This window comes from Solanum stenotomum, chromosome 6 (assembly GCF_019186545.1).
Source record: "Solanum stenotomum isolate F172 chromosome 6, ASM1918654v1, whole genome shotgun sequence".
NCBI classification, from domain to species: domain Eukaryota; kingdom Viridiplantae; phylum Streptophyta; class Magnoliopsida; order Solanales; family Solanaceae; genus Solanum; species Solanum stenotomum.
Window position 1 is genome coordinate 62137425 of NC_064287.1, and position 14451 is coordinate 62151875.

The 14451-nt window shown below is 33.7% G+C and overlaps 3 protein-coding genes across 3 annotated transcripts; 2 read left to right on the top strand and 1 right to left on the bottom strand.

Moving 5' to 3' along the window:
• Window positions 1–365: 365 nt before the first annotated feature.
• Window positions 366–3007, top strand: LOC125866706 (amino acid transporter AVT6C). The gene is made up of 5 exons (XM_049547029.1): window positions 366–785; window positions 1447–1587; window positions 1685–1888; window positions 2297–2765; window positions 2866–3007. Exons 1-5 carry the CDS (start codon window positions 410–412, stop codon window positions 2990–2992), a joined length of 1317 nt encoding a protein of 438 aa, XP_049402986.1. The 5' UTR covers window positions 366–409; the 3' UTR covers window positions 2993–3007.
• Window positions 3008–3169: 162 nt separating this feature from the next.
• Window positions 3170–4723, bottom strand: LOC125866709 (BTB/POZ domain-containing protein At3g56230-like). The gene is made up of 2 exons (XM_049547033.1): window positions 4572–4723; window positions 3170–3869 (listed from the first exon to the last, which is right to left on the bottom strand). Exons 1-2 carry the CDS (start codon window positions 4692–4694, stop codon window positions 3408–3410), a joined length of 585 nt encoding a protein of 194 aa, XP_049402990.1. The 5' UTR covers window positions 4695–4723; the 3' UTR covers window positions 3170–3407.
• Window positions 4724–11254: 6531 nt separating this feature from the next.
• LOC125869018 (wall-associated receptor kinase 2-like) lies at window positions 11255–13942 on the top strand. Its single transcript, XM_049549575.1, has 4 exons — window positions 11255–11735; window positions 11917–12069; window positions 13632–13660; window positions 13760–13942. Exons 1-4 carry the CDS (start codon window positions 11255–11257, stop codon window positions 13940–13942), a joined length of 846 nt encoding a protein of 281 aa, XP_049405532.1.
• Window positions 13943–14451: the final 509 nt, after the last annotated feature.

Below are 14451 nucleotides of genomic sequence, written 5' to 3' on the forward strand. Positions count from 1 at the left end.
CCTTGAATTAATAGCTAGTAAATAGTAGTGAAATTTCTCTTTTTGGTTGCTACACTCCTTTCTTATTCTTTTTTTTTTCTCTCGCTAAAGTCAAGCTAGCCTCAACAGATCGAGCAATACAGACTTAACATAACACACGAGTAACTACATAGATGGAACAATTGATATTCACAAACAAATGGATCAAAAGTGCACATTTCAACTAATTAAAAGCTCAAATATGCTTAATCAGATATCATAAGGACTAAAATCAGAATTCATAAATAACCTAGGGACTAAAAATGATACAAATCCTTGTTGCCACAAACACCCTTTTTGTAAATTCACCAAATTAGTCAATTATTGTTACTCTTATACATGCTTTAAAAAACCATAATATGTAAAACATAAAAACAACAATAATAAAAACATGGCTCTAGCCAAAAATGGTGCTGAAATTCCCCTGTTACCAAAAACAGAACAAACTCTGTTTACAAGGGAAAATCAGCAGCTGATTTTGAGGGCAGTGTTCAACGTATCGACGAGTATAATTGGTGCTGGGATTATGTCTGTTCCAGCAACTCTTAAGGTTTTAGGTGTAATCCCAGGTTTTGTTTTGATTATTTTGGTTGCTCTTTTGGTTGACATATCAGTAGAGTTCATGTTGAGGTTCACGTATAGAGGCGAATCGAAAACTTATGCTGCATTGATGAATGAGTCATTTGGGAAAATTGGTTCTGTTGCAGTTCAAATATGTATCATGATAACAAATCTTGGTTGCTTGATCATGTACCTTATTATTATTGGTAAGTGTACGTGATAATTAGCTATGAATTTTGTCGTTGATTTGTTGTTAAGTAGCTCGTAGCTAACATGATTTTTTTGATGATTAGTTTTTAATCCTTTGTTAACTAGGACTATTGACAGATTTTTATTGTTTAGTGACAGAAGTTGTCCCTTGCTAATTCTTGTAAATGTGTGTCCAAAGGCGGAGCTAGGTTCAGACGAATCCAACAGCTTTTCTGTAAATCTTGTATTTGTATAAGAAAATTAAATAAATAAATATATATATATGTATATTAACTTGTGAACCCTTAACAAAATTGATTGACGGTTAAGTGGTAAGGAACATACCGTGGAAATGTTTTTCACGCTAGAGTTGTAGCTCCGAACCTCCTCTCTTTTTTTAAAAAAAGAAATTTAGAACCCCCAGACTCTTAATCTTGGCTCTGCCTCTGTGTCACATGCTTTGTCTGATGCAAGTCATTATCAAGCTTTTCTTCAACTTTTAGAGAAAATTTACTTTTTTTCTTTCTTTTTGTTTTCATACTAAAATCATATTAAACTAAAAAAGAAAGCAATTATTAGTGGGCGTTTGACCATGTTTTCATTATATGAAAAAAAAAAGTAGCTTTTGTTTTCAAAGTAAAAAACAATATTTGAAAATATGTTATTTTCTATGAGTAGGAGATGTTCTTTCTGGACAAGGAGAACATCTTGGTGTTCTACAAGAATGGTTTGGGATTCACTGGTGGAACTCGCGTAATTTCGCGATCCTCTTCATTGTCTTGTTTGTTATGCTCCCTCTCGTCCTCTATCGACGTATTGGTCAGTAAATACTACCTTTTTCTTGACAAAAATTTCTACAAAATTAGTGAAAATATTATTGCTGACATTTTTTTATGTGGCTTGTGATTGATTGTAGAATCATTGTGGTTGAGTTCAGCATTAGCTGTTCTGCTAGCAATTGTATTTGTTGTCATATGTTCAGTTATGGCAATCACAGCAATACTAAAAGGGCAAACAGTAAGTCCAAGAATGTTACCTAAGATGGATGATGAAACATCTTTTTTTAACCTTTTTACTGCTGTTCCTGTCATTGTTACAGCATTTACATTTCACTTCAATGGTAAGAATCCGATATTGATCTTTTCGATTCTTGTTTAGTATTTCAAGGCGTAATACGTAAACAGACATACAAACTTGGCCTCAAGTGAATAAATACTCCAACTTTGAGTATATATGCATATCTAGACACCTCAACTCGTCTCCACTGTGTCAGTTGAACACTCCGACTTACAAAATAATCATCTAGACACCAATGACTAATTTATGTGACATTGGCCACAGACCACGAGGCACAGTGGGGATGAGTTGGAGTGTTTAGTTGTCAGTTGAGACTAAGTTGAAGTGTCTAGACGTGCACTGTCAAAGTTGTAGTACTTAAGTTACTTGTCAGTTGAGGTCAAGTTTGAGTGTTTGTTTATGTTTTATGCCTGAATTCTTTGATGAACGTGACGTTATAACTTGTTTGCAGTTCATCCGATTGCAACTGAGCTGGGAAAGCCTGCAGCTATGTCTTCTGCTGTCAAGATTTCACTAGTACTATGTGCAGCTATCTATTTTTCAATTGGGATTTTCGGGTACCTTCTATTCGGGGATTCAATCATGCCAGACATACTTGTAAATTTCGACAAATCATCTGGTACTTCAGCGATAAGTTCAAAGCTAAACGTTGTAGTTCGTCTGAGCTATGCATTTCACCTAATGCTGGTGTTTCCCCTCTTGAACTTCTCCCTGAGAGCCAATCTAGACGAACTCGTATTCCCAAAGAAGCCCTTTTTGGCAACTGACACCAAACGATTTGTGTGTCTTAGTTTAGTCTTGTTAGCCTTCTCATATGTAGCAGCCATTTTTATCCCATCTATATGGTACATTTTCCAGTTCATGGGAACAACAACAGGTGTTTGCATTGCCTTCATATTTCCAGGTGCAATCGCCCTGAGGTATCTGTCTTTCTCTCACTCGTATTTACTCCTCTCTCGCGTTTTTAAAGTTATTTTCGTTCTTTTTTATGCTAACATATTGATTTTTCCTGTTTCGCAGAGATGTTCACGGTATATCTTCAAGAAAAGATAAGATCATTGCAGTGATCATGATTGTTCAAGCAGTTGTGACTAGCTTTGTAACAATTGCTACTAATATCTACAATATGAGTGGAAATAGGACATAGTTTATAGCTTGTCAATTCGATTTTTCCCTTCTTCAATTCTTTTTTCGTAGATGAGTTCGTTCGTATATGTAAAACCAGAAAATGTCCAACATATATCAATGAATACAAATTTTTTAAATCAATGAAACACACAGTCATCGATAGCAATAAAACAATTTCACATCAATATATATTGAGATCTGTGTTCTGTTTCTTAGTTCTCTCCTATCAAGACATGGCATACCTTATTGTACATTGGATCCTAAAGCTCACCACGCCCGGGGCAACTTGCACACACCTCAACAATTTCAAGTATCGGGTAACTCTATCCACCAAGGCTTAGACAGATGAGAAAAAATCACCAGTGTTTTTGCCTCCGGAGGGATTTGAACAAGAGAGATCTCATTGTTCTCAACACATATATCATATGCATAGGTCAAACTTTATGTTTCTTATTTTTGTTAGTGACGACAGAAGCTCTTGTAATCTGAACGGCTAAATGAGGATTCTCGACTGCAAATGCATCAAATTTAGGTGTGAAGACAATGCCCTCGACGTTCTTAATGATGAAGATCATGGCCTCCACCTTCAAATGTGAGTAAGATTTATATGTCTCCGAAATCTCCAAAAGCTCAAGAGCATTCGATGTGTTCAAAGATCCTAACATGTGGTGCTCACAGTATTTCTGCAAGAGTTTGATTTCATACTTGTCTGCTGCAATTGACAATGTGTAGACATGTTTTTCCAATTTCTCTTTAGGCAATTCTCCGCGATAAAGAAACTCAAGGAGAGCATGCAGCTCCACGTAGCTCAGCTCTGCCAGTGTTATTGTGTGACCCGGGGGAGCTTTGCACGCATCCGAATCCAACATGAACTTGAAAATAACAGAATTTGCTGACTGTTGGATCACAACAGCATATGGTCATTAACATCAAATAGAATAACCGATGAATTTTTGCTCTTTAGCTAGGGTGTGCTTGGTATAGAGGAAAATATTTTCTCAAAAATGCTTTCCAATTTTTTGATGTTTGGTTGATCAAATGTTTTGAATTATTTTGTTTTCGGAAATACAAGTTCCTTAAAAATCAGGAAAGGCCTCTTTGACATAAGGAAAATAAGTTCCATAAGTGACGTTTTATGCTGATGGTCTCCCCCCATCTCCAACTCTCAACCTAACCTCAGTACTCCCACTCCCTCCACCCCCACCAATCTCACCTCCACTCTCATAGTGTTTACAATGACAACATACCCAGTGTAATCCCACAAAGTGGCGTCTGGGGAGGATAAAGTGTACGTAGACCTGACCTCCTCCTCAAAGGTAGAACACTCTCATAGTGTTTGCCTTTTTATATTTTAATGTTCTTGAGACTATTTTTGTTTACCTACCACACAAACCATAAAATAAGTAAGAAAATCACATATTTCCCATAAAAAAACTTTTTTCGTGGAAAACACTTTCCTTTATACCTAACACACACCGCCACCCTTAGCTATAGAAGTTCTCTGTCGCTAATTTCTGATATTGTTTTTGGTAGTATATGTTGATACAAACATTATAACAAAATGGAAAATATAGAGAAAATTAAAGATGGCTACATACCAGAAGAGACTTGTGTGCTGCTATTGAGGGGCCATTGTTTCCAGGTTTAACAAGAATATCTTTATGAACTTGACCTTTAAATGCATTAAGACAACTACTGAGATAGCTAACCTTCTCCTTCATTTCACTCGCTCGTCGCAAGGCAAGTGTAAATCCCTGTGGAACAATCAATTATAAGCAACTTCAAATTTCTCTACACGTTTGGTATGTTGTAAAATGTTTTCCAAAAAATGACTTTTTTTTCTATGGATTCGTCTCTCTAGAAATTGCTATCGACTCAAATGAGGCAATCAGTTTTAATAGAAATTATCACAATTTTGCACTAGTATTGTGAATGACATTGAGTATAGTTTCGAGATTTAATGGGACACTTGCTACCTCTCAGGTTCCAAGTAACTCTGTTCACCAAGACTTGGATAAGACAACTTTGGATAGATGGAAAGAAACAACTTGCACGCATCTTGACTAATACCATGGGACACCTGTCACCTATCCACTAGCACAAATACCGAATAACTTTATCCAATAAGGCTTTGGACAGAAGGGAAGAAATCACCTAGTTCGTTGGCCTCCGTTGGAAATTAAACCTAGACCTCATAGTTCTCAATCCTTTCATTGACCACTAGGCTATACACTCGAGAAATAACCCTAGTTCTCTGGCCTCCGCTGGAAATTGAACGTAAGACTTCATGGTTCTCAACATTTTCATTGACCACTAGGTTATACACTAGGGAAATCACCCTAGTTCTCTGGCCTCCGCTGGAAATTGAACCTCAGACCTCATTGTTCTCAACCCTTTCATTGGCCACTAGGTTATACACTCGGGAAATCACCCTAGCTCTCTGGATTCCGCTGGAAATTGAACCTCATGACCTTATGGTTCTTAACCTTTTCATAGACCACTAGGCTATACACTGGAGAAATCACCCTATTTCTTTGGCCTCTGCTGTAAACTAAACCTAAGACCTCGAGGTTCCTAACCCTTTCATTGACCACTAGGCTATACACTCAGGAAATCACCCTAGTTCTGTGGCCTCCGCTGGAAATTGACTTAAGACCTTATGGTTCTCAACCTTTTCATTGACCACTAGGTTATACACTCGGGAAATCACCCTAGATCTTTGGCCTCCACTGGAAATTAAACCTAAGACCTCATGGTTCTCAACCTTTTCATTGACCACTAGGCTATACACTCGGGAAATCACCCTAGTTCTTTGGCTCCGCTGGAAATTAAACTTAAGACCTCATGGTTCTCAACCTTTTCATTAACCAGTAGGTCATATACTCGGGAAATCACCCTAGTTCTCTGGCTTCCTCTGGAAATTGAACCTAAGACTTCACGGTTCTCAACCCTTTCATTGACCACTAGGCTATACACTCGGGAAATCACCCTAGTTCTTTGGCTCCGCTGGAAATTAAACCTAAGACCTCATGGTTCTCAATCTTTTCATTGACCAATAGGTCATATACTCGGGAAATCACCCTAGTTCTCTGGCCTCCGCTGGAAATTGAACCTAAGACATCACGGTTCTCAACCCTTTCATTGACCACTAGGCTATACACTCAGAAAATCACCCTAGTTTTTTGGCCTCCGATGGAAATTAAACCTAAGACCCCATGGTTCTCAACTCTTTCATTGACCACTAAGCTATACACTCAGAATATCACTCTAGTTCTCTGGCCAGGAAATTGAACCTAAGACCTCATAGTTCTCAACACCTTCATTGACCACTAGGCCATACATTCACACGCTTCTCAATCTGAATTTGTTTCATAATATCTAGAAGTAAAGATCAAATTAATTAATCAAAAGAAAGAGATCATATACATGCCTTACTAATAGATAAGTTGGATGAAGAAGTATTAGCTGCATGATTTGTAGAATTGTTGACAGGTCCTCTTGTATTTGGACTGTTATTATCAGACTTGGTACTGGTTAATAAGGCATGTATGGCTTTAGCTCCATTAACACATCCTTCACATAATTTATTCCTTGCTGACAAACCACATATTTCACAAGGCATCTTCCCTACATAAAACTCAAAAATATAAGCAAAAACAGAGAAAACAGAGAGCACTTGACAGTTGGTCCTTTTTAGCCTATGCTACTTGGACTCTTCAAAAGTGTTGCATTGTTGCCAAACTTGTGTCGGATTCTCCAAATATGCACTACTTTTGGAGGATCTGACATGCACCTGACCCTAACGACATCTTTGAAGAGTCCGAGCAATATAGCTTGATGAAGGTTTTCACTCAAATTGTTTGAATGGTTGTTGGAGACGGAGTCAGGATTTTCACTAAGAAAAAATTGAATATAAAAAAAGTAACACACGAAGAAGGGTGAGCATCAAATGGATTAGAGTTATTACAAAACTAGAAGAGGTTTGATTCCTCTTTGATGTTAAGGAAAGGCTAAGCAAGTTCAACATCTACTATTTATACCTAAAAATAATGTTTCATTGTTTCATTATAATGTATGCTTTGCACTAATAGTATATTAGCTAAAATGAAGTTAAAATTAGCATGCATCATTTGAATTTGACATCGTTCATCTAATTTTCACATAATGCATTCAATCAATAAAGAAGTACTCTTCCGATAAGAGATCACATTAAATTCAACAACAATAACATATTCAGTGAAATCTGATGCAACCTTACACTACCTATCACATCTACACACCACCCAAATAAAGCATATGAGATCACATATGAAAATTAAACTAGAATTATAATCGGAAATTTGATTATAACAAATCCTAAAACAGAATTTAATAGTGACTAATTCCAGTTCTCTGATCCCCAATTTAATAATAGAATTAAAAATAAAAATAAAATACAAAAATTTATAAGGTATTTAATTATAAAATCCGAATAACTAACCAATTTCTGTGTTTATCGAAACAAAGTTCATAACGCTTTGCAATTGCATGCCTTTATAATTAATTTGCATGGTAAAATAGCCCTAATGGGCTATTTCATGGGCTGGGCTGGTTTCTTTTTTAATTTTTTATTTATTTTGTGCTCAAATTTTAAATGAACAACTTTCACATATAGCAAACATAAAAATCATATTTGTATGTTATAGCTATAGTTTGCATAATTGTGTTTCATAGCAAACTTTAAGTTTGCTATGGCTATTAATATGTATATTTCGCTATACATATACAAAAGAAATCAATTGTATAATTTGTTTCGGTATACATATATAAAAGCATCAATTGTATAATCTGTGTTTGTATAAAGCGAGAAAGAGAGAAAGACAAAAGAAAACTGGATAGGGGAAGATCGTAATTGTATAATCATAAGTGCATAGGACGAAAATATATTCATTTGTATATACAATTTTCCCTCACTTTATACAAACACAAACGCAATGTATACATTTGTGTTTGTATAAAGTGAGAGAGGCGAGTGAGAGTGGCTAGCGAGATCTGGGAGAGTGGAGAGAGGGGAACGAAAATATATGTATTTATACAATTTTCTCTCGCTTTAATACAAACACAAACACATTTTATACATTTGTGTTTGTATAAAAGCGAGAGAGGCGAGGGAGACTGCCCAACGAGATTCACCGGGGTGAGAGGCGAAATAGCAACAGTTTGCTATGGAGTACAATTAAATCAAACTATGGTTATAGCATTTAATTTGAATTAATAGTTTGCTATTATATACAATTTTCGCATTTTAAATTGAGAAAACTTCAAAAATAGCAAACATAATAAACATAAAAGGCTCTGTAGCTATAGTTTCTGTAATTAACTAATACCGATAAAGACTTTAGCACTTTTTGTTAATGTGTATATTTATTGTCATTGAAACTTATTTTTGTTATATAGTGTATATAGCTTGTTTGGTCGAAACTTCTGAAATGTTATATTTATAAAGAAACCATTTGTTTTAGAAACAAAATGTGTTTGGCCAAGTTTTTGCGGAAGAAATAAGTATATGTATAAGTATAATCAATGAGTTTAACTTAGTTCTAAGAATGTTATAGGTCAAATCTATTAAATTTAAGTTCTCAATTCACCTTTGACTATGAGGATGAAAAAAAGCCCCAATTTTCAAGTGTGCAAGTATAGACAATTTGTTAAAAAAAAAAAAATTATGTAATTTTTATATTTAAACACAATTTAATTTTAAATTTATCATATCACTATCAATGACATAATTTTATATAAATGCATAAATGTCAATGACATATTTTAGTCCATAAATTTCAAGTTCTATTTCCTAATGAATTGACTTCAAAATAAAAAAAAATTAAAAAAAATTTGACTTCACAATGAGGTAGTATTGGAATTTTGTTTTAAATAAAATTGATGAAGTAATAATAATTTTCGATGAAGAAATGTCTTTTGAATGAAAAAATGTGTTCCTTTCCTTCTTTGGTTATCACTCAATTATTTAAATTCAATTTCTTGTAATTTCTAATATAACTTTTACCGAAAATGTTTATTTTCAATATTTTTCAAAAGAAAAATTCTTCTCCAACCTTCTGCCCAAAAAATATTAAGTTCAAATTCTTGCTTTTCAATAAAATTTCTTTATTGTTTGCTTGGTGCAAAAAATCAAATATCCATTAAATTTATTTACGTACAATCTCACAGAAGAGAGGGAGAAAATATTGTTCTAGTTTTGCACATTTCAAATCCTTAATTCTTTTAATTCATTGTTTATATTATCAAATCTTCGTCTTTCTGTTCTTCGTATATTTTTTCTGTTCTTGTTATATATATATATATATATATATATATATGTTTTCCAATAGCTACTTCAACCAAATCAGAATTCTTCACTAATAACATCATTATTTATAACAGATAGGCACTTTGAAACAATGGTAAAGTTAGCCTAAATTACGAGTTTAGTAGAATTCAGTACCTTTGGCTCAATTCCATATTTATAATAAAAGATTATTTATATATTATTATCCAAAATACGTTATAGTTTAGATTCCATGAATAAAAAATCTTAGTTTTTAAGGGCAAATTGTAGGGCCGATTCTAAATGGTAGAAAATAAGGGAGGTGTCTTAGACCCCAACTTTAAGGGCCCCTATCTTTTTAGCAATTATAAAATTATAGTAAAGGAAAGAATATTTTTAAATTCAAAATATATATAGTAATATTTAACTTGCTTAATATTTTAGGTGCCTCAACTGAATGGACTTTTTAAAAATTAAAATTAATAAAATCTTATCTAAAATCAACAATATTTAAAAAATATTATATTGATTGCCATCAAAGTCTTTTGGAAACTATATATATTTTAGTGTCCACTAGGCCATGAACAGTGAGGCATCTACTTGATATGCAAAGCACGACTTCTTATTTTTTTAAGTTTAACACACAAGTTGTTGATTCTTTAATTCTCAACAAGAAATATCCAAAAAAAAATAATTTTTTTTATATATTTCTAATACTATCCTTTTTATTTTCAAGAATTAGACTTTAGTACAAATATATCTATAGTTCCCACTTGTATTATTTTTAGAATCTAACAAAAATAAAATAATTTAAATTTCACACCTTAACTGTCAATTGTTCTATTTATCTATCTAAAGTATTACTCCCTTGTATTAAAACAGACCTCGATATTGAGTTGGCCTACATGCACTTGTTGTTGAGTGGGAATAATATTTGGCCAACTTAGAATCGAGATGTGTTTTTAATATAAAGGGAGTGATAGTTTAGCTAGATGAAAGTTAAAAATGGATAGTTGAGGTATGAAACTCGTGAAAAAAATGATAGCTCAAATGCATTTCTTTTTTTAACCATAAACTCTTGTTTTTATTACATCTCTCTCTATTTAAAAATATTTAAACTTCAAACTCCTCATTTTATACATAATGCCATGATTTTGTAGCCACATAAAAATGTTTTTATGAATGTTTCAGGTTATAACAGAGGCGGAGCTAGGATTAAGAGTTTGAGGGTTCTAAATTTCCTTTAGAACCGTCAATCCATTTTGCTAGGGGTTCACAAATTAATATACATATATATTTAATTAATTTTCTAATACAAATACAAGATCTACGAAAAAGTTACTGAGTTCGTCCGAACCCACAAACCCCCACTTAGCTCCGCCTGTGGGTTATATGTTTCGAGAGCCTGGCTTTCTCTCAAACTATGTAACCGGCCAAACACCATCGCTATCGAGGGGTCTTCAACACCTTAATACTATTTTAAAGCTTAGGAATTCAAAAGAACTATCTAACATGATCACAAGAAATTTGATACCTTCTATAACAATTTCAAGTGGATTTCCAAAATATATATTCTCCCTTCGTTTTAAAAAAAAGACTAATTACTTTCATTTTTAGTTTGTTTAAAAAAGAATAACTTCTTCCTTTTTTTGGCAACACTTTATTTTCAACTTTCAACCTGACATATTTAATTAAAGCCACGCGATTAAAAAATATTTTGATACATTTGACATAACTTTAATCTAGAACCACAAGATTGAAAAAATCTTCTTTATTTTTCTTAAACTCTGTGTCAAGTCAAACTAGGTCATCATTCTTTTTGATACAGAGGGAATATTATCCGTCTATATATATGTGTGTGATGAGGGAAAATAGCTATATCACTTCAAATAAAGACTAGCTAAACCTAAAGTATAACAAGATGGCTTTTCTTGCCTTTATGCTTCTTGTNTTCTTAGAGGATGTGATGATTTGGCTATGGTTTTTGGTTTTTCGTTATATGAAGGGAAGAATTTCAGCACTGGTTGTATGACAACTTGTTCAAGAGGTCAGGATGTGAGCAATAATGGGACATGTTCCGGGATTGGTTGTTGTCAAGCCGCGATCCCTAAGGGGTTGACGATTTATTTAGGTTTTGTAAATAGCCCCGGAAACCACACTAATGTATGGTCCTTTAACCCTTGTAGCTACGCGTTCCTTGGCGATCATGAAAAGTTCACATTTAGGGGTACATCAGACTTCATGGACCCAAACTTTGTGAACAGAATAGTGAATGACGTTCCTATTGTGATTGACTGGGCAATTGGGACTAAAAATTGCAGTGTGGTAAGAAACTCAACAACTTATTCATGTATGGAACATAGTCTATGTGTTGATTCTGAAAGTGGACGTGGAGGTTATCGTTGCATTTGTGAGGAAGGATATGGTGGAAATCCTTATCTTAGTCCAGGTTGTCAAGGTTTGTGTGACCATCTTATCTAAAAGTTTAAGCTGTTAGAAAGAGTCAAGCATGTGCATGCTTTCAGGATTTTTGTCTGCTCTGTTACCATGTTGAACTATGTGACTATCTCATCTAAAAACTTAAGCTGTCAAAGGTACATTAACTTTCTAATGAACTAATTTGAGCGTTCTTGTAACAGATATCGATGAGTGTGCAACGAGCCCTTGTGATGGAATTTACAAAAACACTCCAGGAGGGTTTGAGTGTTCGTGTCCGAAGGGATATTTTGGCTATGGAAAGAAGGGACGTGGTTGCCAGAAGGAGCATGATTTCCCCATCTTAAAGTTATCTTGTAACAAATCTGAATTTCTCACTATATTAATAAGAGAATTGGAATGCGATTACAACTTTAGATTCGTAATTGCAATACTTAAACTACTGAATTACAATAAGAATACTGAAATAACAAGTAACTAAGATAGCGACAAGAAAGGAGATGAGAAGCTTAGACTCTAGAAGAAGGAGAGGAGATAACAACCATTTTCTTCAATATGCATAACCCTTCTTTCCAACTCATTCTGCCTTTTAACCAAATGTTAATTGGGCATGGATCCCATACAAAACTCTCCAACATTTTACTCGGACCAATAATTCCAACTAAATCAGTCTCCTTCACCAATTCTAGCCCATAGGCCCTTACGGATCCAGCTCGGTTCACAACATATCTCTTGGTATGTAAACACAATTACAATGGCATGAAGTTTCAATTTATCAAACCATAGACATAAAAAATATAAACATTAGATGATTATAATGTAGTTAGAAATTATAGAACCAAGCTCAAAATGATTTAGTTAGTTTTAGTCTTTAATTATCTTAGTCAATAAGCATACCACTATAATAGGGAGATTTTACAATTACCAGTACATGTGGAGAGGAGACTCTCCAAACTTATATATTCAACATAAACTATCTTTAACATAGGAAAAAACTCAAATATGTCATCAAACTTTGAGAAAAGATTCATATATGTCATCGGTTAAACGTTTGGTTCATCTATGTCATTTCTATTTGAGAAAAAGGTTCATTCATGCCATTATTTGTTAACGGAAAACAGTTCTAATTTTGCAAAATTATTTTTTATGCGTGGTCAATTATGATTTGGCCACGTCACTAATTAAATCATTTTTTCAAACGGAAAAAGTTTAAATATGTCATCAAACTTTGAGAAAAGGCACATCTATGTCATCAGTTAAAAATTTGGCTTATCTATGTCATTTCAATTAACAGAGATAATGACATGGATGAGCCTTTCTCAAATGGAAATGACATAGATAAACCAAATTTTTAACGGATGATATCGATGGGTCTTTTCTCAAAATTCGATGACGTATTTGAGTCTTTCTCAAAAAACAAAACCCTCTTTTGAGACACAATTCCTCGGTACACACTATGTTTCTCCTTATGACTTGAATGAATAATATAAAGAAAAAATTACCTAAATACACAACTTATTTTATCATATTTTTAAATTTTTTCCACCATTTGAAAAAATTACAAAAATCCTTACTCCCTCTCCTCGGATATGTCATGATGTATCGGTTGGATACATCACTTTACGTGATGCATCCATCGGATACATCATTTTATGCGATTGTATCGATCCGAAATCAAGACGTGATGTATTGGAATATTGAGTGATGTATTCGAAATTGGGACGTGATGTATATTGGATACGTTTTGTAATTTGAAAAAGAGTATGGATATGATATAATTAACTCTTAATACTATGTGATTTATGTAAAAATCCCTGAGATTTTGTCAAAAACAAATATCCCAAGAAACATTGTCAAAAAAACAAATATCCAAATATTTTTTTTATTTTTGACATTCTACTATATTGATCAATTGCAGGTTTAGGTCTTGGATTGTTGTCAATACTGGTTAGTGTTACATGGATATATTTCAGTTTAAAAAGAAGAAAAATTCTAAAATTACGAGAGAAATTCTTCGAAAAAAATGGTGGTATGCTATTAAAACAGCAAATGCCATCCAATTTAAACAAAGTGTTTACGATAGAAGAGCTTGAACAAGCCACAAACAATTTCTCAGAAGATGAGATTCTTGGAGAAGGCGGAAATGGTGTAGTTTACAAAGGTGTTCTACCAGATCAACGCGTAGTTGCAATCAAGAAATCAAAACCAAATAGAAGAGTTTATAAATGAAGTCGTAATACTAACTCAGATTAACCACAAGAATGTGGTGAAATTGTTGGGGTGTTAATATCAAAGGTGAAGAAAGACCTACCATGAGAGAAGTAGCGAATGCATTGGAAGGATTCACTAAATATAATATACGTTCTTGGGCTCATGATCTTGATCAAGAAAACGATATTCAACTACAAATGGGAGAACAAAATGATCTTTATACTGTGTTAACGCGAAGTGTTCAACAAAGCTCTGAGTATAACATCAAACGTGAAGAACATAACCTTGACAATATTTCATAAATTTGTGTATTTGGATCGATGTTCATTCATTGCTAGCTATACACAGCCCAACCTGAGGGTCTTCTTTTGGAAATAGTCTTTCTGCTTTCACAAATCACAACTTAGCATATGTTATAGTTGTTGTATTCATGTTTACTTATTGCTTAATTAATATGATGTAATACTGGTCTCTAAATGAATATCAAGTTTTAATTTTCTTATTATTGACCCCTAATCCCTTTCTAA